Below are 25450 nucleotides of genomic sequence, written 5' to 3'. Positions count from 1 at the left end.
GTGGAGCTTAATATGGGAGGAGTTATGTGCCTATATAAGGAGCCTGCACTATTGTCCGGGGCTCAGAACTTGCTGTATTTTGGTGACATTAGTCCCTCTGAGTCCCGATCGGTGATCCAATAAAGAATCTCTTCCTTCCTGAAGAAACCTGTGTCCATCTCTCTGTGCTTGGCTTCCGTCAGTTTCTCCGGTATCAGTATGGGAACCGTAAATGAGAGAGCGGAAAATTACAGCTAAACACAAACACCACAAAAGTGTTAAAACTGCTCTGGTCCTTAACGTACAAACATCGCAAAAACAGGCCGGTCCTGAAGGGGTTAATAGAGTGGTCGAAATAAAAATAATAAATAACTTTATTGAATATATACACAACCTACATTACACCCCCTAGTGGCTCCCAGTAGGTGAGAGTACTGATTGCTGACAGCGCTCCTGCCCATGATTAGAATCTATAATAACAGGAGGGCTGCTGAGAATTTCCCTCAGTAAAGATGGCAGCAGGTCAGGTGCTGGTTGCCCTCACACAAGATGGCCGACACGTGTTTCCGCTTTATTGTTCACGTACACTGCCTATACTACGTAGGTGGGTAAAACTTTATTGACACAACTTCCGGTAACATGATTACATCCAGCATGGCGACCAGCAAGCCCCAAAAGAAGGTTAGACACGTGGGGTGATTAGACTCCTGTAACTGCTGGTGTTAGCAGCTGGCTATAGGTCTGGGTGCGGGTTCCAGCCTCTAATTCCCTATCTGTATGGGCTGCTGGCCCTTAATGTTGGGATAATGGGCTCTCCCCCATTATTTCACATACACAGCTATAGGAATTAGAGCTTAATGTTTGGTAATGGCCATTATGGGATACCAGCTTTGCCTGGGAAGTCTTTGTGTCGAAGCTTGTGTTGTGGTACTGTTTGCCAGGTCACTAACAATTCATAGAAAGTGAATTGCTGGGATGTGTGTCTCCCATGGGAAGCAGGAGGACATTGGAGCAAGCTATTGCTGGGGTTAGAGTCAAGCTGTTGGTTACAATAACCCTGTCCAGAAACATCACTGACTTGGGAAAGTTTCCTTCCTGACTATTTTGGTCTAACATTTAACTTTAAATTCACACTGTAGTTATTAGGCCTGGCAGTCTCTAAAGGGAACATATATGTTTTACTAGATTTGATTTAAGTGTTGCATGGAAAGTTTTTTTTTTTTCCCATTCCTGCAAACAATGCTTTATCCTCTATACACTTGCTAGTTTTGTGTATAAGGCTCCCTTCTGCTGTGAGCATTGAAAGTGGATCTGGCACTTTACATTTTTCCCAAAGATCCCTGAAAGTATTAGATCTGGTGTGGGTGCAGGCGAAGGAAGGTTTTACTTGCCTTAAACTGTCCCTAAGCCGCTGTCATCTTCCTCCAGATACTCTTCAGCTCCTAGTGCTTCATTTGGCAGAATCCCTGTTGACCATGCACGAGGGTACACTGAAAACTAGAAGGGATTTTGAGAGACCGGCATTTACATTAAAGTTGTAATTATGCAAAGTTATAAATATTAAGAAATGTGAATTTGCTCACTTTGCCCAGACCAGAAAGTGACTCTACTAATTAACACATAGAATGTGACGGCAGATAAGAACGATTCGGCCCATCTAGTCTGCCCAATTTTTTTAAATACTTTCATTAGTCTCTGGCCTTATCTTATAGTTAGGATAGCCTTATGCCTATCCCACGCATGCTTAAACTCCTTTACTATGTTAACCTCTACCACTTCAGATGGAAGGCTATCCCATGCATCCACTACCCTCTCAGTAAAGTAATACTTCCAGATATTATTTTTAAACCTTTGCCCCTCTAATTTAAGACTGTCCTCTTGTTGTGGTAGTTTTTCTTCTTTTAAATATAGTCTCCTCCTTTAACACAGCTAACAGCTTCTCTCCTCCAGCTCAGATATAGCGAAAGAATAAGCACTTCATCCTTTGTGGTTTCAATTCCATCCATCTTGTTTGTGCGTTATTGAGATACAATATGCACAAATAAGAAAAGCCTTTCTTTCCCAGAGTAGAATCTGCACAGTTCGTGCCTTTACCAACCATTATATTTAACGTGCACAAAAACTCTGCCTGTGTTTAAGATTAAGCAGTTTCAAACTTCATGTGTTGATGAATTTTGGCCCACTCTTTACAACACTGTTTCAGTCATTGAGGTTTGCTGGCATTTGTTTGTGCACAGCTCTCATGTCCCGCCACAGCATCCCAAAAAAGACTGGACCTTGGGTCATTGCAATATCTTGATTCTTTTCTTTTTCAGCCTGCCATTCTGTTAGATTCCCTGGTGTGCTTGGGAACATTGTCCTCTTGCATGACCCAATTTCAGCCAAGCTTTAGCCGTCAGACAGATCATGTTTTGCTGGGACATTCAGTCCTATGAAGCTTGCCAACTGTCTTGAATGTTTTCCACTTTTGGATAACCGTTCTCACTATAGAACGATGGACTTTAAATTGTTTGGAAATTGCCTTATAACCCCTTACCAGCTTGACCAGTGTCTTTCTTTCTTGGAATTGTGTTAACACACACCTGAATGCTCCAGCAAATTTATAGAGGTGGTTACACTTGCTAATGATCAACCAATCAAGGTCATTTGATTAGCAGCATATGTCTGCTACTTAGCCTCTTAATTCCTATGGATGCAGTAAGGGTGTACTTAGTTTTCACTCATTGCTTTATGTTTGTTAAATCATGATTCTTTGTAATATGCCATGTGTTGGTAAGAATCTAAAGTTGTATGCACCTAATTTTAAGACCTGTTAAGTAACATAATAATTATGCCCTGATCTATAAAACCATATGATTCAAATGGGGTGTACATTCTTTTTCCCATGACTGCTTGTGTGTGTATATTAAGCTCTATTATTGAAGCAGAAAAGGATACGGAGGCAAAAGAGTTGCTTTATTAAGAAAAACTATATATAAAAAAAAAAAAAAAAGAGGTGGTGCTTTCATTTGTGAGCCTGCAGGAACTGGCTCTCTGCCTGGAATCTCTACTTCTAAGCTCTAGTCTAGTGGATCTGGTGCCTACTGTGTCCATTAAGAGCTGCACTATTATTTCTTAGGTTTTTCATGACGATACAATTTTCTTTCTCATGTCAGAGCCAAGATTTGGCAAGAGGTTCAGACACCACCTTATAAATTCTCTACAAAAATAACCTTTAAACATAGCTAAACGAACGTATACTGCAGATTGCATCTAATATGTGATTCCCTGGATTGTCCCATTAGTAGAGAGCTGTGTGATTTCCTTAAATGAGCAGATAATTAGTATTCCTTTTTTACAGAAAATGAAGCGTTATTATGAGGAGAAGGATGATACAAACGAGTCTGAGCCTCCCAAGGCTGCTCCAGAAACCGACAAGACACTCGAAGATAATCTGGAAAACCGCAATGAAACAAACTCAAACAGAATCCAGAAACCCCAAAATAATAAGCAAATATCAGGGGTAAGAACATGTTCAGCCATTTACTCCTGATCTCTGTGTGTATTACTGAATCAGGGTGGTATGGCCAACCTGTACAATTCATGACTAACCCTCAATGTCTGATTGCAGGCGACAGATCCCTTTCCTGGATCCGCTCCAATTCATAAAAAACAACTATCAAAATATGATCGACCGAGAAAATCAACATTGGTAAGAGCCCTTTCAAGGTGGCAGATGATGTACTCAAGCTTTATAACATGCATTTTCACCACTAGTTGTTGTAGATATCTCTTCCTCTCCTGAGTTCGTTGGGGTCACAGTCATCTCCCCGTGGACTGGAAAGAATGGTTATTAAAGTTTGCATTACACACACAGGGGACAGTCTGTTGCTCCCTATGAATGTTTTTTAATATATCCATTATCCTCTCCTTTGTTTTAGGACAAAACATATATGTATCGTGCTAAGCAGCAGTTTAAAGCCCATGAGGAGAAGGTACAGCTAGCGGTGGGTCTATCAGCAAGGCATGATGTACTCCTGCCAGAGGAAGAAGGGTAAGAACAGCCATAAGTCTTATTTGATGGTGGACTCTCTCTAGAAATCAGTGGCCAAGAAGCAATACCTACCCCAAACACAAGGACATCTATGTGTACACAACATTCCACATGGTGGTATAGTAGCGCCAGAGCACAGGACATGCCATGCATACCCCATGAACAAAAGATGTGCAACATTTGGCAGTATACTAATAGATTGTATAGTGTTCATTGGTACACTCACTCCCGAGATGTGGATGTGCCCCGCGTGACAATGTTATACCAATGTTTTTTGGTATACTTCTGAGTAAAGAATATGCCACTTGGGTTGTAGTTTTGAATGCATGGTTTTACATTACACAGTGGTTCTCCTAACAGAACGCTGCTATAAATACACGGCAACAGTTTCTAGCAACAGGGGCCTAGTAGTACTACTGTGGATTTACTTGGTCCTAGCTTAGACGGAGAAGAAGACCGAGAACCAGAACCATTCAGGGAAAGAACAAAGATAAATAAGGAAACTACTGTGAACTAAACAATAAGGGAACTGAACAAACCCCAGAACCAAGACGTACAAGACAAGCCAGGACACCCTCAAACCAGGTGTTCACAGGATGAATTCATACACAGGGTTTGGGGTAATTGGCATCTGAGCCAGGATCTCACAAACTTTATAAAGGAATGGGTGCTGGATTTTACTTTTTCAGAAGAGACACAACTCTTCCACTGGTTCAGCACCATCTCCAAGGTTGCAGTACCATATGGAAAAACTGCAGCACCAGAACCTGAAAACCTTAGACCAGAACCTACATTAAGGAAAATCTAAAAAAAAAAACCTGTGAATATATTTTTCTGTATTCTGAACTTAGTTTGCTTCGTATTCCCTCGTAGTGCAAACCACTTATCTTTAATTATGGCTTTCAGGTATCTTGAGGCGGATGAAGGGCAGGACACGTGTACAATATCTCAGGAGGACATTGCAGAAGCTGTTGATATCACTAGTGGGTCCAAGGTAAGCACCTGATTTCCAGATAATCGGCCTTGTCTTCCCTTTCCATTCCACAAGGGTCTTCACAAGTGTTTACAGTGCTAAGACTGCAGGGACAGGCTATAGACACCAGAACCTCTACATTAAGCTGTAGTGGTTCTGGTGACTATAGTGTCCCTTTAAACCCCACTCTCTTATATCCTGTGATTTCTTTGTACTTTTAAACATCTTGTTTCATGCAGGTTTGCACTTCTCTTTTTTTTTTTTTTTTTTGCAGCATTTTAAACTGGTTCTGAATCAGTTTGGCCCATACAGAATCAACTATTCAGGAAACGGAAGGTACGTGTCCCATTTTGTACGATGGACCTTGTGTTTAGGCTTTGTTTTTGTGGAATTTAGTGGTTTTGTTTCTTGGGTTGTCTGAGGTGCCAGATTCCCTACTTGACCGAGTTCTTTAGTTATCTCTATTATATCTCTTCCTCCTGCTCTCTTGTCAGATTGCTGGCTTTCTTTATTATAGCCCAAATGTGTGTCTCTCTAACTGCTTTCCTTTACCTGTTTCATGCCTCTTTCTACTCTGTGTCTTAATTGTTCAGTCTTCTGCTCCAAGATTGCATTCAGGTTTGTCCATGCATTGGTTCCCTCTCCATCTTGCACTTTTCGCTGTTTACTGTCTGACTCTGTTGCTAAGGGATGTTCATCTACTTCTTCCCACTCAATGTTCTCCCCCATTCCTCCGCTTGTATACTGTCAATGTTACTCTTGACCCTGGTTCTCTTTTTATTTCAAACACTCCTCTCTCTACGTGTTACTTAGGAACCTTCTCTTGGCTGGTCACCGAGGGCATGTTGCGGCTATAGACTGGCAGTCTAAGAACCTGAACAGTGAGATGAATGTGATGGAGACAATCAATGATGTAAGGTGAGTTGTCTTCTTCAGAAGAAGCAGTGGTTTACCCATAAACAGGAAATGTCTGCTGTTCTCCAGCTTGTAAACCTAAAGCTTGTGTGTTTTAACACTAGTGTGACGTAATCTTCGCAAAGAGTTGGAAAATCTCAGACATTGCACGTCAGGTGGCGTAATTAAGGAAACCTTGTGCAACACCGAGTGCGTCTCTGCATAATAAATTTAACAAACATGAGATTTGTAAAAGAGAAGCAGCCAAATCATCAATGTTTTATGCAGAGTGTAAGCAGATTTCTAATTTATTGCAACAAACAGATTAAACCGTGAAACCTCATTATAGGGTTAATCACTAAAGTGAGGCTACAAAGTGTAATTGAGGTCAAAATAGGCAAAATTTTAAAATTCTCAAAGTTAGCTATGCTCTCTGCTCAGACCATGTGGCCTTAAATGTGAAATTAACTTAGAATTTTCACTTTATTAAATACCCCTGATTAGAATCACGGTGCGCTCACGTCTGATGAAACCTTCCTTTGTATTTAGAAATCGCCAGTTATCCTGCAGCCAATTCTTCTCTAGTAACAGACACTCGTCTCTTTCTATCTGCAGGTGGCTGCACACAAATAACATGTACGCTGTGGCTCAGCTGCGCTGGCTGCATATTTACGATTCTACTGGAATGGAACTTCACTGTATAAAGAAGTTCAATGACGTACTGCGTATGGAATTCCTGCGATACCACTTTTTGCTGGCGACCAGCGTGAGTATATTACAAGGAGTATGATGGGATCATTTACGACCCAGCCACAGGACTGCACTTTATTTTCTGACTTAGTGCATTTTATTGGCAGCATTCTAATCTTTCATTCTGTCACACTATTCTGATTTGTCCGAATAGTTTTTCCAAAAACGATTAAATTTTTTTTAAAATTTGGATGAACTCGATTTTTTTTTTTTTTGCTGTGCTCAAGTCTAACCAAATCTTTTTTGGCACGCTCTAACAAGCCATTATACATATTGGCTGGTTATAGCATGGCTAAACATTTACGTAGAGCAGTGGTAACATCACTGCCTTAGAACCCAGATACCCAGGTTAGAATTTACATCAGTAAATGCCCTCAGTCAATACACCTGAGGGTATGTAGCCCTACGTCAAATCCTCATAGATTGTAAGCTTGTTTGGCCAAGGTCGTCTTCACCTTTAAATATTCCCTTTCTATAAATGTAAATCACTGCAGAATAAGTTAACGCTGTGTAACTGCTAATAATATATTTAATTTTGTTTTTTATTTATTGTAATGCTTGATACATTTTTATTATTTATTTTAAATTGGCACTTCATAAAGAAAATTCTAACTTGTATAAAAAAAAAATGAGTTTACCTATATGTGACAGCTAGTCTATAGACTGCTCTTATGTTCTGTAAGTCTACAGTCAAACTGTGTGGACTGGCCTCCAGGGTATCTGATAATATATCTGAGGAATGACCTTCGTATCTGTCATGGAAACTCATTTCACTTAACTTCTATTTGTGTCTTTTCTCTCTCACCTCTGTACTCCCTCCTACCTTGCTGGTTTCTCGCAAAACTCTGTCTATCCAACTGATTCCCACACATCATGTGTTTCTTTAGAGCGCAACAGGATTCCTGCAATATTTGGATGTCTCCATTGGGAAGGAAATAGTAGCTACGAATGTGAAGTCGGGGAGACTTGGTGTCATGTGTCAGAACCCCTACAATGCAGTGATACATTTGGGACATTCCAATGGTCAGTAAATACACAAAGTCTCTTTTAGTCTGTTTGCTAAACAAATTATTAAAACCTGGATATACGGTGAAGGCAAACTATAACTTCAACTTAAAGGGACACTGTAGTCACCAGAACAACTACAGCTTATTGAATTTGTTCTGGTGAGTAGAATCATTACCTTCAGGCTTTTTGCTGTAAACACTGTCTTTTCAGAGAAAATTTACATTACAGCCTAGAGATAACTCCACTCCTCAGATGGCTGTTAGAGATCCTTCCTGAGGCAGTACAGCACAGTGTGTCTGACATTCAGTATCTCCTCCCTCTGCATGCAGACACTGAACTTTCCTCATAGAGATTCATTGATTCAATTCATCTCTATGAGGAGATGCTGATTGGCCAGGGCTGTGTTTGAATCATGCTGGCTCTGCCCCTGATCTGCCTCCTTGTCAGTCTCAAGGACAAACAGCATGCAGAGTTACAGCTTCAGGCTTGAATACAGTAAGATTTTGCTATATTTATGGAGGCATGAGGAGCCCAGGGAGGCTAGATGGTGGTTTTAACACTACAGGGTCAGGAATACATGTTTGTGTTCATAACCCTATAGTCATCCTTTAAAGGTGCTCTTACCAAAGACTCAATAGAGAATTCTAAAAGTTTTTGAATTATTTATTTAAACCCTTAAGGATGGAGGCAATTGTCCAAGTTCTGACAAAAACAAAACCTAGAAATTGAGCTATTTGTTTGCTCAACCATAATTCACCTATTTTATATTAAGTGAATCCACACTTATAATATATCATTTTGTTCAGGAGAAACGGGGCTTTCATTACACATCAAATATTTATATATGAAACATAATTTAATATGAATAAAGCCTAACAAGGTTTGGGAAAGCAAGAAATGTTATTTTCCAAGTTCTGCATGGCATTTTAACGGTGAATGGCATTTACTGCGATGTAATGCACATATTTGTATGCTGTGGTGTCCCACGAGTACAACAATGCGATCTATGTACAGTTTTTTTACGGGAGTTATAGCGTGATATAATGAGCGTGCCCATTCCAGTTTTTACACATTGAAATTTGGTAGCCCAGGAAGGAAATTTTAAACAATCCTGGCATATAATTTGTAAAAGTAGAAAACCCAGGGTATGGGGCATGTCCAGTCTCTTTTAGCAACCACTTGGTCACAAACTAAGGCCAGGCCATTATTAGCAATGATATCATATCACTATAAGTTTGTGCCTACACACCTACCATGTAAATCTGGTCCTTAGTAACTTGTGCTGCTTAGTGTTTGTCGTGTTTTTATTTATTTGTTAATTTTTAATCGGGCTACATATGTTGTTTTATTTAAAACTTATTGTTGTATCAAACTATCTTTACCATTATACCCTTGCAATATTATTGTTCTCAAACTGAAATGATACAGGAGGGCAGACAATAATCTACTTAACAAGCTGTCAAGATAAAGTAGTTCTATGTTTACCCAATTAATAACGTTTAAAAAACAAATGTCCCCAGATTTTTTTTTTTTCATTATAACAATCTTTGCAGCATGTAATGAAAATATATGGCTCCTACTATCACAGAACACTAGACCAGGCAAACCACACAGGGCGATGGCTGATGACATCATCGCTCTGTGCAGGCAGTGAAATAGGAGCCTTACGGTCAGATTCTACCTCGGGCTGACCGAGTGTGTATGAATATGGCAGAGGGGGGTCTAGTGTTCTGTGAAAGTTTTTCAGGTGTTTTTACATGTACCTCATTTTTAAAAATGCCATATCTTTTCATTACATGCGGCAAGGATTCTTAAAATAATAATAATACAAATATTCTGGTGAGTTGTCCTTTAATAATGGTACACATTACTAAAAACATAGCCATGTATTTGTAATTTTCTTAAAGCACCACCTGACTATGGGAGTAGCGCTGGAAGCTTGATAAACATATTTTGTTTCTCTGTGACAGGCACCGTCACTCTCTGGAGCCCTTCTATGAAGGAGCCGCTAGTGAAGATGTTGTGTCACCATGGAGCTGTTCGATCACTGAGTGTCGATAAGACAGGGATGTAAGTGTATTTACTGTTTCGAACTTTGTCGCTGTATACCTTACTTTTCATGTTCGTTTTTGTCATCACACACGCCAACCAATTTTCATTCCTTTAGAGAAATGATCTCTTACCTTAGTACACCAATGTTACCAAATATTACCAAACTACACTGCCCATGATGTTGTTAGTACGCACCATGGCAAAAGTAGGTTAGACAAATTTGTGTTGCCAAGGTAAGCCTCCACCGTGCCTAAAGAAGTCCAATTTATTGGCTTTTCTGTCTTTTATAGGTATATGGCGTCCTCTGGTCTGGACAGGAAGCTGAAAATATTCGATATCCGCACTTTCCGCCCCCTTCACGCTAGTGTTCTGCCATTAGGAGCAGGAGCCTTGTGTCACAGCCAGAAGGGGCTCTTGGCTGCTGGAACCGGTAACATTGTACAGGTGATTAGGCGTTAGAATATGAGCAAACTGCCAGTGACGTACATTTAATATTGCCGTGGCATTTAACAATCTGTTTTTTATTCAGGTATATAAAGATACTCACCTCGGCCCACCTCAGGTCCCGTATCTATGTTTATCTGTAAAGGGACCAATTCATGGGCTTCAGTTCTGTCCTTTTGAAGATGTCTTGGGCATCGGACATGGAGGAGGTTTCACCAGTATGATTGTTCCAGGTTAGCCCAGATACAGTAAAATTAACTTACCGATCGCTTCCATTTCCCTTCCTATTTCTCTTGCGTTGTGCATAACCAAAACTAAAATTCTGCTTTTTGTCTTGTTACTTTTAACAGGCGCGGGAGAGGCTAACTTTGACGCTTTGGAGTGCAATCCATATGAAAACAAAAAACAGCAACGGGAATGGGAGGTGAAAGCTTTACTGGAGAAGGTAAGACCAAGAAGAGTATTTTGTGTACTTTATAATTAAAGGGAAATTATACATTTTACAGTAGCTGCTTAGGGTTTCGATCATAATATTCATTCACTGTCTGATCTTCTGTTCCTTAGATTCCATCAGAATTAATCACTCTGGACCCCACTCAGCTTGGAGAAGTTGATGCTGCAACAATGGAGGAGAAACATAAAGAGCAAGTGGAAAGACTGGTGAGACTCGACACCTTTCTAGCAACATGGAGCCCCTTTTCCAAATAAAACGCATGTTGCCCCCTCTCTGTTTATATCTGTCCATATTCTGCATATTCTCCAACGTTCCATCCTGCTAACTGCCTTTCTTACTTTCCCAGGGATTTGATCCCCACGAGAAGACGCGTTTTGTTCCCCGACGTAAATTAAAGGGTAAAAGTTCATCGGCCAATCTGCTCAAACGCAAAAAGAAGGTGGCGCATGAACGGCAGAGGGTGAGTGTGTGGGCATTAGTGCAAAATTGGTAGTGTACAGTTAGTGGCTGGACTATGACGTATAGGCTGGTGAGCAGAATAATAGATAAAACATTACAGGGACTAACCATTTCACTTCAGTGAATATGGTTGTAGTGCCTCATCTCCTGGTGCTGTCCCTCCATTCATTGATAAACCATTTTAGCAGTTCTAGTGTGTGGGGGCTGGACCTGGAGGTGGCAGCTCTGATAGGCTGAAAGCCCATTGCTGCTCAGGTGCCTATGGACTTCAGACTCTCTAACCACGTCAATACGATGAAGTGGTTACAGTGCCCGGATTTTCACTTTCACTTCTACGCTCAGATAGTGACATCTAGAGTTCAGCAAAAGTTTCCGGCAACAGCCATGACTATTTAACAGGAATTTTTTCATTAAATACAGAAAAATACATTTAACTCCTAAATGGCAGAATTAAGCAGTGAGACTGCATGGGCATGTAAAGTCAGTGGAGTATGTGTCACAATTCAAAGTCTATATTTTGAATTTAGCTAAGTTTTGCTCAGTTGCAAACGTCTGGAAAAGGGGGGATTGGGAGAGGCAGCCTGAGCTACAAATGTAGAATTACAAGGTCTGAGTCAGAGATCCCTCAAATCCATGCTGACGGAGGCATACCTGTCTCCACTGCAAGGGTTTTAGGCATCATATCTGGAGCCATAATCCAGCTAAATGTCGCATAGTGCGCCATTAAGGTTTCCATGCTGCAGGTACCCTCTGTGCTAGCTAACTGCTACAGAAACACTGTTAAGTAATGCTGCATTCAGAGGACTGAGATTAGAGCCTTGGCTGCATTTCTTTATTTTGTTCAGCAATAGGAGATTGTAGCCTTGCATCAGGTTAAAATGGAAGCCCTTAGCCCATTATGTTTGTAATATTGGAATGTACCAAGACGCTACCAGTATCAATTGCCCACACTGGCAGCTTTCTCCTGGGTTGGTTTCTGGTATGCGGTGTAAAGGCTGTGGTGGTCTGTACCAGCACTCAAGTAAATTATGGTTGGTCTCACGCAGCTTAGAGCTTCAAGTACCCCGATGGGCCAGGTTCATTTTCGACTGCTGGACATCAGTAAATGTATGATCTGGCTCTTGCTCCTATATAATTTGGTCCTCTGCTGATCACAAATTTATCTGAGGTTTTCCCCACTCCTTTGTACCAACAGGAACAGATTCGGATGAGCTTAGAAGACCAGAAGGCCAAAGAACACAATACGAATGACAGCAAAGCTCCTCAGAGTCACAGGACAACCCTGGACAGGTTTAAGAAGTGAAAAGAGCCAAGTAACCTCCCTGCAGCCTCTGGTCAAAGAATGTGCCAGTACGGGTCCCTCACTTTTAAACACTCAGTGAGTGTCAAATTCAGGATTTATTTTATTAAAGTCTCAGAGGCCAGATGTGTTGATTGCCATCTTAGATTTTATATTACTTTGTTTTAACTTCTCCAATGTCAGAGGGGATAATCATCTGGATCAACATCATGTGAATCTTAGAGGGCCAGCCAGCCATAAATCATTCTGGAGCTTGTTTACGGAGGAGAGAATCAAGGTGAACTGAAAACTGAATTGCAACATTCTGGCTAAAACAGGCAAGATTGTTGAAGACTTTTTATCCACTCAAACCTGCCATTTCAGCCACATTCTGCATGTTGGTTTTCCATTTACTATTGTATAATGAATAAACCGCTATCTAATAGACTGTATTGGGGCTCTATCCTGTCACTTCTTACTGTGTAAATATGTTTCATAATAAATATCTTCAAACCTTTGTCGTCTTGTGTGTTGACGAGGTTAATCACTAATGTGAGAATTTCCAGGGATTCAAAGTGAACTTAAAGTCTAAGGCCAATCTGAAAACCGTTGACTTAAAGTAACTGTCACCTTCTGGGGTCTTTGCATATCTTCCAAAGACCCCCGATGGTGATAGTGTTGTGCAATGGAGAGGAGTATACTTACTTGATGTCTCCCATGAGCTTCACCATCTTTTTTTCCTTCAGCTCCTGGTGCTTTATCCACCAGGAGGCCACGTCAGTGCTGTACTCCTGCACATGTGCGAGAGTACAGCACTAATGTCTATTGGGGATGCCGCAAGGCCATAAGAGCCATCATAGATATTGTCTCATAATGAGTGAGTCATTGCCTGATTCTCCCACCCATTGGTAGAAGTGACAAAACTTGACAGATATGTAGCCTTTTGTCAAGCAGAACAAAAATACATAAGGATAGGTAGTCCCTACTTAGGTTTATGAATTTTAGTAGAAAAAGAAGAGTGGAAAAACAGATCTATAGTGAGGAAGAGAATAGGAACAGATTGAACATCCGTTCCAAATAATTTTTTTAATTCTACTATTTTAGCCTGAATTTCTTTTTTCAAATTGAATTCCTGCTACATGGGGATCTATGGCCAGTACCATGCTCACTCATGTCCGATCTCTAGGCTTAGATTTTACAATACTGCTGAATCTATCCCAAGCTGTTGCAATCCTTTCCTTTCTATTCTTGAATACCACCTCTGCTGGAAGACGTTAACCTGCATCTATTTAAATTAAATATTGATTAACTCTGCATATCTATTCCTTCAGTACCTAAGAATACAATTGTAAGCTCAAATAAAAGTACATTCAGAAGATCTAGTTCCATGTTCCACCAATTACTGGTCACTATTCCTTCCTGATACTTCCAAACTAACTCAATGTTTGGGTCATCTTATGGAAAAGCCATTCAACGTCTCAGTACAGTCTCTACGCCATACACCAGAACATTAGGGAACCTGCCACTCTGTGACTTTGATCTCACACTTAGCCATCAACTTTCTATCACTCTCTGTTTGTTATTAATGAAGGTTTAGTGACCTGTAAGATCACCTCTACCAAAAAGCTGTGGGTTGTGTTAATATGGTGGAAGGAAACTATCAATATACTGGAATGTTTATCCACCTGGTCAGTTTATACATGTTTATATAAGAGGGTCTGTTTACACCAGTGATGGCCTGCAGCTGCTGTGTACTGCAGTTCCCATAATACATAGCAAGCTGTAACGTTGGCCACCATTGATTCAAATATTTACCAATATCCACCGCATTGAGTTTCTATAAAGGACATGGCACTAAGTTTATAACCGCACACTATTATTCATTTTTATCTTAGAAATGCAATTTTAAGATGGAATATCAAGTAAATGTAGAAACGACCATGCTCGCTGATGTGACTCTTCTTCACCTTTCCAAGTCCCTTAGTCATCAGCAAAGCACACCATCTCAGCGACCAAATACTGAAGCAGTGTATAGAAAACCGTGGCGCCACTCCAAGCCGAATTACTTCAATACTTTCTCTGTAAAAGGCAGTTTGTCTCACACATTGAAACATTTTCTTATGCATTCATCTCAAGTTTTACGGAAAAAGAAATACAAGATGAAAGTCAAGCTTGGGTTTCCATATAAATAAAATGTATTTATTTAGTATAAGTGTAAATGACATAATTTACAGTGAATGGACTAGTATAACGATTTAAGGTTTTAGTTGCCATCACAGAATGAAAAAATGCCACACAAAAGTATATATTCATATAAAGTAGACCTCACAGGCTATTTACCTAAGGTTAGTTTGACACTTTTAGCGTAGCCATTTCATCGCCAACCTCTGCTAAATATTGGAGTAAAATTGTGTTTTTTTTTTTTATTTTGGCATATACACATAACAAGGTTTTTGTAATGTGTATTTTGTAAAGCTGGTATGTGCTATTCCTGCACAGAACCCCATATTCTGTTCAGCTACATCTGCTGAGTATAACGATACCCCCATTGCATGCCTTTGGCACTATTCTGTAAAGCTAAGTTACAATGCCATATAAGAGACAAGGCTATTTCAGTTTCTATAGTTATAATTTTCTTAGATGGATGTCATATTTTAGGGTATTATAGCAGTGTGACTGTTCAAATAACCCCACAAAGGGCTTTCATTTGATAAAGCAGACACCCCAGGGTATCTTACATGGTGTATATTGTGCCTTAACTTGTCACCATTTTTTCACCAATTTATGTCAATGTTTGTGGTGGGGGGGAATGGCATTTTTACATATATTGCATTTTCCCTGAGTATTTCTTACACTTTATCTGTACCACTATCATAAAACCCCCCAAATTATGCTCAGTTACCTCTTCTGCGTAAAACAATATGCCCAATGTATAACCTAGACACTATTTTGTGAAGTTACAGTGCTGTAAAAGAGACGTGACAAGTTCAGGGGTTAAGCTAACCTCTAGTGGCTGTCTTTCCGACAGCCGCTAGAGGTGCATCTGCGACGCTGGATGCGAATTTCACATCCATTGAGCAGAGAGTCCATAAAACCTGACGTCAGCGGGGGAGGAGAGGTCACCAGCGCAGAGGGAGCCCGGCGCTGGATAAAAGTAAGTAACTGAAGGGGTTTTAACCCCTTCAGAGCCATGGGAGGGGGACCCTGAGGGTGGGGGCACCCTTAGGGGCACTATAGTGTCAGGAAAACTGCTTTGTTTTCCTGACACTATAGTGATCCTTTAAATAAATTAAACTCCTGAGGGTTAAAAAAAAAAATAATAGAAAAGTTAACCCTAAGGGGTTTAAATTTTTTTATTTTTTTTTTTTAAATCGGATCACAGTATAATGTAGGTAGTGATCAACTGGCAGGGAAGGGGTTAATTTTTTTCATTTATTTTACACAGGGAGAAGATCAGCAGTGATCCGTCTCCCTGCACTTCACACTGACCAGGAGGCGGATCGTGAGTCCCTGCAGCACATGTGCTCACTCTGACAGCCTGTCAGAGCGATCACTGCTGCAGGGGCAGCGCGATCGGGTGCTCCCGGTCTGCCTCTAATACAGGAGGAGCGTTAACCCCGCGATCTGGGGTTAACTTTACCGCATGAGGGACCCAGGCTGTCATTCGGCATTAACGGTTTCCCAGCCATGACGGACCGGGTCTGTCATCCGGTGAGAATGGGTTAACACTTCCATGTTGCAACTTTTTAATTTGTGGATTGACAAGGGAGCTCGAGAAATGGTCCAGTTAAAGAAAATGGTCAAATTAAATATAAATGTTATTTATATTCAAGTCAACCTCTCCTCTGTCATGTGAAGGTAAAATGCTTAGTTCATAACACACTGCTGATGTCATGGATTATGGGATTAGCATATACCTTTGTTCTAAAAGTGTTAAAGGGACTCTCCATTGCCAGGAAAACAATCAATCCGTTTTCCGGGCACTGCAGGTCCCCTCTCCTTCCCACCACCCATCCCCGGTTGCTGAAGGGGTGAAAACCCCTTCAGTGACTTACCTGAGACCCCCGCCAATGTCCCTTGGCAGTGGTTTCGGGTCGCCGCCGCTCCTCCCCTTCATTACATCAGCCGGCTGGGGAGACCTAATGCGCATGCGCATTAGAGCTCTCCATAGGTAAGCTATGAAAATGCTTTTCAATGCTTTTCTATGGGGAACATAGCGTGAGGATGTCCAGCAACACTCTAGCACAGAAGACCTGTGCGATGAAGCAGGAAGTGCCCTCTAGTGGCTGTTTAGTAGACAGCCACTAGAGGAGTAGTTAACCTTGCAAGTTAAATATTGCAGTTTATGAAAACTGCAATAATTACAGTTGCAGGGTTAAGAGAAGTGGGAGTTGGCACCCAGACCACTCCAATGGGAGTCTGGAGTGTCCCTTTTTTACTAGCCTTAGCTTTTTGTGTTATTTTACCGCACTCCCTCTAGCATGTAAGCTCATTGAGCAGGGCCCTCAACCCCTCTGTTCCTGTGTGCCCAACTTGTCTGGTTACATCTACATGTCTGTTCGTCCACCCATTGTAAAGCGCTGCGGATATTTGATGGCACTATATAAATAATGTTTAAGGGGCTTATTATTTAACTGGCTAATTGCAAACTTAATATCAAAATAAATTAAGGACACAAATGGCCCCCTAGGTTTGAGTATGTTTCAAAGCTTATATTGGCATAAAGTTTATTTACAGATCACCACCATTCACTGTCCAGTGAATAAACCCAAATGTAAAATGTCTGCTGAAGTTCAGATAATGTGCAGTGTTTCAGCCTTTGTTAAAGAACTCCAGTAAATCCATGCCAGCAGCTTGCTAAGGAGCCTGGGTGTTTTCTAACAATCCATTAAACATTTTGCTATTCCAGCCATTGCGAAGTGTGGTGAACTATATTTCCCATGACGCCAAGGCCAAAAAAGTGTCTGACCATCGTGGGACCGGCAGTTCTCCAACATGTGGGTTAGTCATCACTGCACTATTCTTAGCACCAACAGTAACAGATTTACATTATTGTGCATTATTTCTATCCGGACGGAAGTCAATACCCTTGTTGAGTGCATAAGACCAGCCACTGCCTGCAGAGTCCTGGATATGTATGCTCTTCTTGATTCCACAGACTACCATCCCTTATGTTCTGCTGTCCAAGATGATCACCCCCATCTGCTCAGCATCCTACCACGTGCCTAAAATCCTGCAACGAAGCAGAGCTACTAAGCACCATTCTTTCTCTGTCTTGCTTAGCATAGCCCATGCCTCTGACATCCCCTGAGGGGTAACATGGTGTGAGGTGTACATGGTTCTGTAGCAGCATTCCTGATGTGGTATCGTCATGGAACCTGCAATCCTTGCACTGTGTTGGGGATATATGCCTGCATAACTTGCCAGTATTCCAACATATACATCCTCCAGAGAAAGCAATGGAACCCGTCCCTGTTCCTGTAAGATGAGTACAGCTGCTTCCTGAGACAAGATGTAGCCAGTACCGCTGCAATATGGAGGGAAATAATCACCTGCGTATTCATCCTTTGAGGTATAATGGCGGTTATATGTTTCCCTTGTAGGACTTACATGCCAGTGCACTCGACCCAAATAGAGGGGTCCTTTTTTCACTCTTAAAAAATCTGATAAGGATGGTGTATTGACAAAGACATCATCATCGGTTTTCAGCAGGAATTTTGCATTTTTACAAGTCTCCACCGCCCATGTAAGTCCCACCAATGTCTTTAATGTCAGGTTGCGGTACGTGTCGGCAAATGCTGCCTGGATGATGTCTCCATGAAACCCTGCCTCTTGTACAAGGGCAGCCTTTTCATCTTGTGATTCAGGAACTCCCATAAGAAAAAGTGTGAGCGAGGTGGAGAGTCTTCCCCAAGATTGCCGGATGACATCTCGTCGATTTAGGTGGGAGGGAGTGCTGGTGACCAGGATGAGAAAGAAGGGAGAGTTTGAGCAAGCATTAGAGGGTGAAATGAGCAAAGGTGGGAGTGGATGAGGTAGGGCAACAGTGGAAGACGGGTGGGATGGACTGGAAATGAGAAGTGGAAGAAAATATGAGAAGCCTTCTTCTAGCTTCCCTGAGAATAAGAAGATAAGAAAACAAGGACAAACAAGAGTGATAATTAGCAAAAGTCTAGACCAGCGTCTACAAGCTAGACGGAGGAAGTGCAGACAAGCTTTAGGATAAAGTAACATGACGACAAAGTATCAATCTACTTGGTTTGTACATGCACTCAACATGACTTGTTTGCATGCATCCCAAACTGGACTTTCCAATTGTCCTTGATGGAGCTAATGCAAGTACTCCAACTAGAATAGCTGACGCAAAGTCCAAATACACAGGTGAGATTGTCCTTTATACAATCTTGGAAGAAACATCTTGGAATACGTTATCTGTATTCATATATCTGCACGTAAGAACGAGAATTGCCTGGAAGAACATCATGAGATGGAGACACCACGGGAGAAATCTCTGCAGCGAGGAGAAGTATTCTTTACGTTACTAACATCAAAAGCTGGAAGAAAACAAACACATACACAGCAAAATTAGGAACCACAGGCCAATATAAGTATGCAGGTTATCACAGGCTTAACCAATCTGATATAAACATCCCCCTCTAGCTTACTTGGGCTACTGAGGAATGAGAAGCTAATTCTGTATTTGTACACAAGTCTATTCGCTGGAGCAGCAACGGGCGCCAGTGATTGGCTGAGAGTGTCAGCTTATCTGAACCATCCATTGCTGGTATGAATTGGTATGTCGAATGGGGTCCAGGGACCCTAATATAGTGTTGAAATAGTTTAAAACTGTATGCAGGGATAGCACCAAGGAACTCCAAGCACTGTAATTCAATAAGAGGAGAGCATGGTTTTAAAACTTCATTGAGTTTCTATCTGTTGTGTGCCTACCGGCTACTAAATTATCGTGTCCTCAATGCAGGCTTGCTGCTAAGTATGAAGTTGATTTAAGAAGATTAGTATAAACCTATTGAAGGCAATATTAGTTAAACAGACACACCTTTTTATTTATTTAATGATTTTCTATTTCCCGGTTAAACCACTTTGTGGTTATTTGTTTTTAAATTAAGACCGTATTTTGTATGATGAATGTTCTTTTTCCCCTCTTTTTTCTATTTCTACATGGCTGTACCACATAAATAGATCCACATAAAATGAATGCAAATACAGGCTGTACTGCAATCAAAGGATTACTCCAATCCTTTTTCATGCTTTGAGTTTTTAAAGTATAATGCCGTACTGCAGGGGTGCCCAAAAGGTTTTTAAACTACAGCTTTCATGATAATTTGTCATTATAAAGTCATGCAGAGCATCGTGGGAGTTGCAGTTCTAGAACATCTGTGAATATAGCTTTTGGGCATTGTACTTTAGGTCCCCCATCTCCTTAAATTAAAAATAAACGAATAAAATTAAGTTATTATTCACCTGAAATCCAGCGGTGGGCAAAGCTCCCAGCGTTGCTTTTCACAACTCTTTGTGACATCACAAGGACTGTGCCAGGTCCAATCACGGCTGCTCAGAGAGATGTCTGTGATTGGACATGTTCGCTAGCTCAGAGTGCAGGTGCGCAATCTGGACCGATGCGTGCTGGCACAGACATGTTTTATGCACAGAATATACATTAGGCAGTTCTGGTCTGCCTTAGTCACAAGTGCCAGGGGGTGCAACTTGCTTCCGGCACACAATTAAAAATATCTCTGTGTGACAGATTCCCCTATATCTGGATTGTCATCCTCCTTATTTTTACTTATTTGTTACACTGGTTGGTTCGGTATATGGGATTCACCTAACACCTGAGACCTATGGAGTTCGAATACCGAATAAGCTACCGAACGGCCAGACCACCCAGAGAAGTCGTGTGTTGCTCATTGACCCTTTTTCTCACCTCGGTAACTGCAATTACCACAACGTTCTAAGCGGTCGGCTGGGTGGTGTTGCCGTTCGTATGTAAGAACACGTGGCGGCGGCCATCTTTAGCCGTGAACACAGACAGCGGTATTTGGTCGTCGAGTGCATGGAACTATAATCGGACACTCAACGGCGCGAACACCACTGGGACTTCCATCTCTCCGTATGTTCGAATGGGTTCGTATGAGAATAGCGGAGTTTGGTGGGAACAAGCTCCCGAACAAGGAACACAGATTGAGAGCACGTACGAACAGTTTCATGCGTATATTTTGTGTGTTTCGTACCCCCAAAGTAGCCTGGCCTAATTCTATGGAACTATTCTGGGCAGGTCTGCTTTTGGGATATGTTGGGCACTCAGATCCAGGCTATCCGGGCATATAGGACTTGAGGAGCAATTGATGATCCCAGTTATGGAGGCGGGCCAGGTCTGGCGAGACCGGCACGGCGCTGGTAAAAAGATGAGTAAAAGCATCATTCCCATGCGATTGGAGGGGGCTGCTTACCTAAACATACACATTAATTGACAGACAACCGGATGGACACACACACACTGAGAGATGGTCAGACACACACGCACAGTGAAAGAGACAGTCAGACACGCGTACACACACACACAGAAAGAGATAGTCAGGAACGCACACACACACACAAACTGGCAGACAGTCACACACACACACTGACAGAGACAGTCAGACACACACGGACAGAGACAGTCAGATAGACACTCACAAAGTACTATTAATACACTCAAATATATACACACACACACACACACATTCATACATACACAGACAAATACACATTAAAAAACAAACAAAAAACAACAACATATTTTTTAGTCACCCTCCTGTTTCCTACCTTTTGGGCTCAGGACGTTGGCTTCCCTGGTGTCTAGTGAGATAAGGTGGCAGCAGCAAGTGACAGGTTAGTGGGGCTGACTGCGGCTGATGAGAGTAGGCAGCCACTGTTCCAGACTCCCTCCTTTCCCATCCTCCCCCCTGTCTCAGCAGCTCTCTCTGTGTGCCGGGAGAAAGTGAAGGAAACTGTAATAACTTCCTCCCGGCGCTGAGGTCTGTCGGTGTTCCATCGGCTTTGTTGCAGGGGGCGGGGAGCAGGGTCGGGTATGCGGCATGGGGGCAGCATGTGGGCGGGTAGCAGGGTCGAGTATGGGGTCGGGAGGAGGGTGGGGAGCACAGCCATGTTTACCTGGTATCCTGCCAGGTTAGCTTGCAATTCCCCTGCATGGGGATTGAGACAGAAAGAGGAGGGAGCAGGCTGACCAATCCCAGACGCCAGGACAAAATATTCAGTCGCCATGGCGACCTGGGATTTGTTGAGCCCTGTGCAAACTTTCCTCTTACCTTAGTGCCCTGTTGTGGTCTTTGGTTTACCATTGAGCATTGCACTTGTTGTTATTTGGATTTCCTGGTTACGGATATTTGGCTTTGTCTTCAGCCTGTGTAACGCCCCTGCTGTCTTCCAGGACTTTATTAATGATGTCCTCCGAGATTACTTGCACGTATGTGCTATAGTGTATCTTACCGACATATTGGTATACTCCCCTGATCTAGAAACCCACCATAAACATGTCAGATCAGTACTAAAAAACTGCCGGAAAATGGTCTGTATTTTAAGCTAGAGTAGTGCTTCTTCGATCAAACCTCTGTGCAGTTCTTGGGGTACATCATATCTGAGAGGGTTTCAGTATGGACCCTAAGAAACTGGAAGCCATCAAAACTTGGTCGCTTCCACAGGGTCTTAAAGCCATACAAAAGGTTTGCGAACTGCTACAGAAAAATCATAAAGAATTTCTCCTCTGTAGTAGCCCCAATAACCAAGATGAGCAAAAAAAGGGTTAATCCCGTGTTTGGAGCTCTGAGGCTTTTGAAACACTTAAAGAAGCATTTACATCAGCCCCTGTTTTGCGACACCCTGACCCGATGCTGCCCTATATTGTCGAAGTCGACGCGCTGAGTCAGGTGTTGATGGAAAAACCCACAACAATCCTCTTTACCCGTGTTGTTTTTTCCCCAAAAAACTGTCTGAAGCAGGGAGCGCCGGAGCCCTGCGCCCAGAATCACCGGTGCGGCTCCTCATGCTGCGCCGCCTGAGCGCTCTTGCAAGCCTCAGGCGGCGCAGCACTGCTGTATGAAGGGCGGCCAGATTTGAGTGACCGGTAGGAGGGAAACGCTCCCTCCTGCCGGTCTCTGAATGTAGCGTGGCCGGGCGGTACGGAACGCGGGACAGGAGGAAGGGGAGAGTAAGGACCACTGAGGGAGAGGGAGGGGGGAGTAAGGACCACTGAGGGAGAGGAAGAAGAAGGTCCACTGGGAGAGGGTGGGGGGAGTAAGGACCACTGAGGGAGAGGGAGGGGGGGGAGTAAGGGCCACTGAGAGAGCGAGTGGAGTAAGGACCACTGGGGGAGGAGAGGGAGGGGGGAGTAAGGACCACTTGGGGAGGAGAGGGAGGGGGGAGTAAGGACCACTGGGGGGGAAGGTCCACTGAGGGAGGGGGGGAAGGTCCACTGAGGGAGGGGGGGGTAGTAGGACCACATAGGGAGGGGGGGAGTAAGGTCCACTGAGGGAGGGGGGGGGGAGGTCCACTGAGGGAGGGGGGGGGAGGTCCACTGAGGGGGGGGGGAAGGTCCACTGAGAGGAGGGGGGGGAAGGTCCACTGAGGGAGGGGGGGAAGGTCCACTGAGGGAGGGGGGGAAGGTCCACTGAGGGGGGGGGGAAGGTCCACTGAGGGAGGGGGGGGAAGGTCCACTGAGGGAGAGGGGGGGGGAAGGTCCACTGAGGGAGAGGGGGGGGGAAGGTCCACTGAGGGAGAGGGGGGGGGAAGGTCCACTGAGGGAGAGGGGGGAGGGAAGGTCCACTGAGGGAGAGGGGGGGGGAAGGTCCACTGAGGGGGGAAAGGTCCACTGAGGGAGGGGGAAGGTCCACTGAGGGAGGGGGAAGGTCCACTGAGGGAGGGGGGGAAAGGTCCACTAAGGGATTTGGCAGAGGGAGGACCACTAAGGGGGGGGGAAGGACCACCAAAGGGGGGGGAGGGAGGTCCACTAAGGGGTTTGGGAGAGGGAGGACCACTAAGGGGGGGAAGGACCACCAAAGGGGGGTAAGGAGGGAGGACACTAAGGAGAGGGGAGGAGGGTAAGGACCACTAAGGGGGGTGGGGGGAGGAGGGGATGGTCTACTAAGGGGTTTGGGAGAGGGAGAAGCACTAAGGGGGGGATAAGGACCACCAAAGGAGGGGAAGGACCACTAAGGAGAAGGGAGGAGGGGAAAGACCACTAAGAGGGAAAGGACCACTGGGGGGGTGGGGGGGGGGGGAGAGAGGAAGGACCACCAAAGGGGGGTAAAGGAGGTGAAGGACCACTAAGGGGGGGGGGGGGGGGGAGAGGGTAAGGAACACTGAGGGGGGAAAGATGGTAAAGACCACTGAGAGGGAGAAAGGGGTAGGACCACTAAGGGGGGGAGGAGGGCAAGGACCAATAAGGGGTTTGGGAGAGGGAGGACCGCTAAGGGGTTTGAGAGAGGGAAGACCACTATGGGGAGGGAGGACCACTATGGGGAGGGAGGACCACTATGGGGAGGGAGGGAGGACCACTAAGGGGGGAGTGAGAAGACTGCAGAGGGACAGGGAGCCAAGGGAGAGCACTAAGGGACAGAAGGGGAGAACACTGAGGGACAGGAGGGAAGGGGAAATCACTAATTGACAGGAGGAGCACTATGACATTGTTTTAAAATAAAGAGTTGCTCCCCTCTCAGTCCCTATCCTACCCCACAAACCCTCTCTTTTACACTACACACAATGCACCCCCCCACACAGAAACATACAATGCATCCCTACTCACACACAGACACACCTGAAACACACACTCATTCTCTTACACACAGAAACAAAATGCATCTCTTACACACACAATGCACCCCTTACAGACGCACACTGCATTCAATTACATACACAGAAACACATCATGCATCCCTTACACACACACACACACACACACACACACACACACAGAAACACACACTGCATCCCCTATACACACACACACACACACACACACACACACACACACACACACACACACTACATCCCTTACACAAATTGGTATCCCTATACACTACATTCTGTAAGAACACACACACATTACATCCTCTACAATAACACATAAAACATCCCCTACACACATACACTCCACTCCCTGTGAGAGAAGAGTTAATAGGAGAAGCAAACTGGATTGAATAGGGGAAAAATGGGGCATTTAAAAAAAGTGTATATTTACATCCTCATCTGAAATATCAACCATTGTCTCTCCATTTATCAACATTTCTCTGTGTAGGCAGGGTGTGTCAGATCAGCATACCTTTTACCTATGGGTGTGTATAACAAGTACTTTGTCTGCTTCCTGCATAAATCCTTCCTATTTGACCCACGCAGTTTTAGCATATCCCCCTTTATTTTACTCTAAAAACACCTATGAAAACTTTGTTCATCATGAATATATCCTTAATGCACATCTATCATCTGCCTCCAATGCTAATCCCTGGGCATCCTGTTTGTCTCTATCATGCCAGTCCCCCTTTATTATGCCAGTTTCCATCGTGCCAGTCCAAATCACATCAAATCCATCATACCAGTCCAAATCACATATGCCAGTCCCTATCATGCCAGTCCCCCTTTATTGTGCCAGTCCCCATCATGCCAGTCTAAATCCCATTTATTAAGTCAATCTCTTTGCCACATGCCAAGCCCATTGTCATTTAAAGACACAGTACTGGAGCTGTTAGAAAGGAGGGATTTGGGTCTGAGAGGGACTGTTCCACCTAAACAGGGACACTTGGGCGGTATGATTATTATTTCTTAGTATAGCGCCATCAGATTCCGTAGCGCTGTACAATGGATTAAACTGATATCACCCCTGAGCCCTTATAAAGGGCAGTGAGAAGGTAAGACAGTAATGGAGGCCTCGGGCACAATACGGTAAATATGATATAATTCATTATCTTACCCTGAGAGCTCGGAATCCGCCCGCTGCACTGCGCTCCTCAGCTTTTGGCATTGAATTTTGTTAGGCCGTTCCGTATCAATAAAGTTGCTTCAATTTAAAAAAAATAAACCGTATTGAAAGGAGGCAGATGTATGGTCTCCAAGGAA

At 43.3% G+C, this 25450-nt stretch overlaps 2 protein-coding genes across 2 annotated transcripts; one reads left to right on the top strand and one right to left on the bottom strand.

The window, feature by feature from the left end:
* The first annotated feature begins 582 nt into the window (after window positions 1-582).
* On the top strand, window positions 583-12842 carry WDR46 (WD repeat domain 46). The gene is made up of 16 exons (XM_063431571.1): window positions 583-660; window positions 3320-3481; window positions 3590-3670; window positions 3900-4012; window positions 4919-5006; window positions 5260-5321; window positions 5799-5903; window positions 6495-6645; window positions 7517-7652; window positions 9608-9707; window positions 9980-10133; window positions 10219-10366; window positions 10484-10578; window positions 10698-10793; window positions 10934-11047; window positions 12242-12842. Exons 1-16 carry the CDS (start codon window positions 619-621, stop codon window positions 12347-12349), a joined length of 1755 nt encoding a protein of 584 aa, XP_063287641.1. The 5' UTR covers window positions 583-618; the 3' UTR covers window positions 12350-12842.
* A 3613-nt stretch (window positions 12843-16455) lies between these two features.
* On the bottom strand, window positions 16456-25351 carry B3GALT4 (beta-1,3-galactosyltransferase 4). Its single transcript, XM_063433289.1, has 2 exons — window positions 25305-25351; window positions 16456-18879 (listed from the first exon to the last, which is right to left on the bottom strand). The coding sequence occupies exon 2, from the start codon at window positions 18557-18559 to the stop codon at window positions 17540-17542; it is 1020 nt and encodes a 339-aa protein (XP_063289359.1). The 5' UTR covers window positions 18560-18879; window positions 25305-25351; the 3' UTR covers window positions 16456-17539.
* Window positions 25352-25450: the final 99 nt, after the last annotated feature.

This window comes from Pelobates fuscus, chromosome 9, assembly GCF_036172605.1.
Source record: "Pelobates fuscus isolate aPelFus1 chromosome 9, aPelFus1.pri, whole genome shotgun sequence".
Lineage (NCBI taxonomy): Eukaryota > Metazoa > Chordata > Amphibia > Anura > Pelobatidae > Pelobates > Pelobates fuscus.
This window is presented reverse-complemented; position numbering and strand designations above follow the sequence as displayed.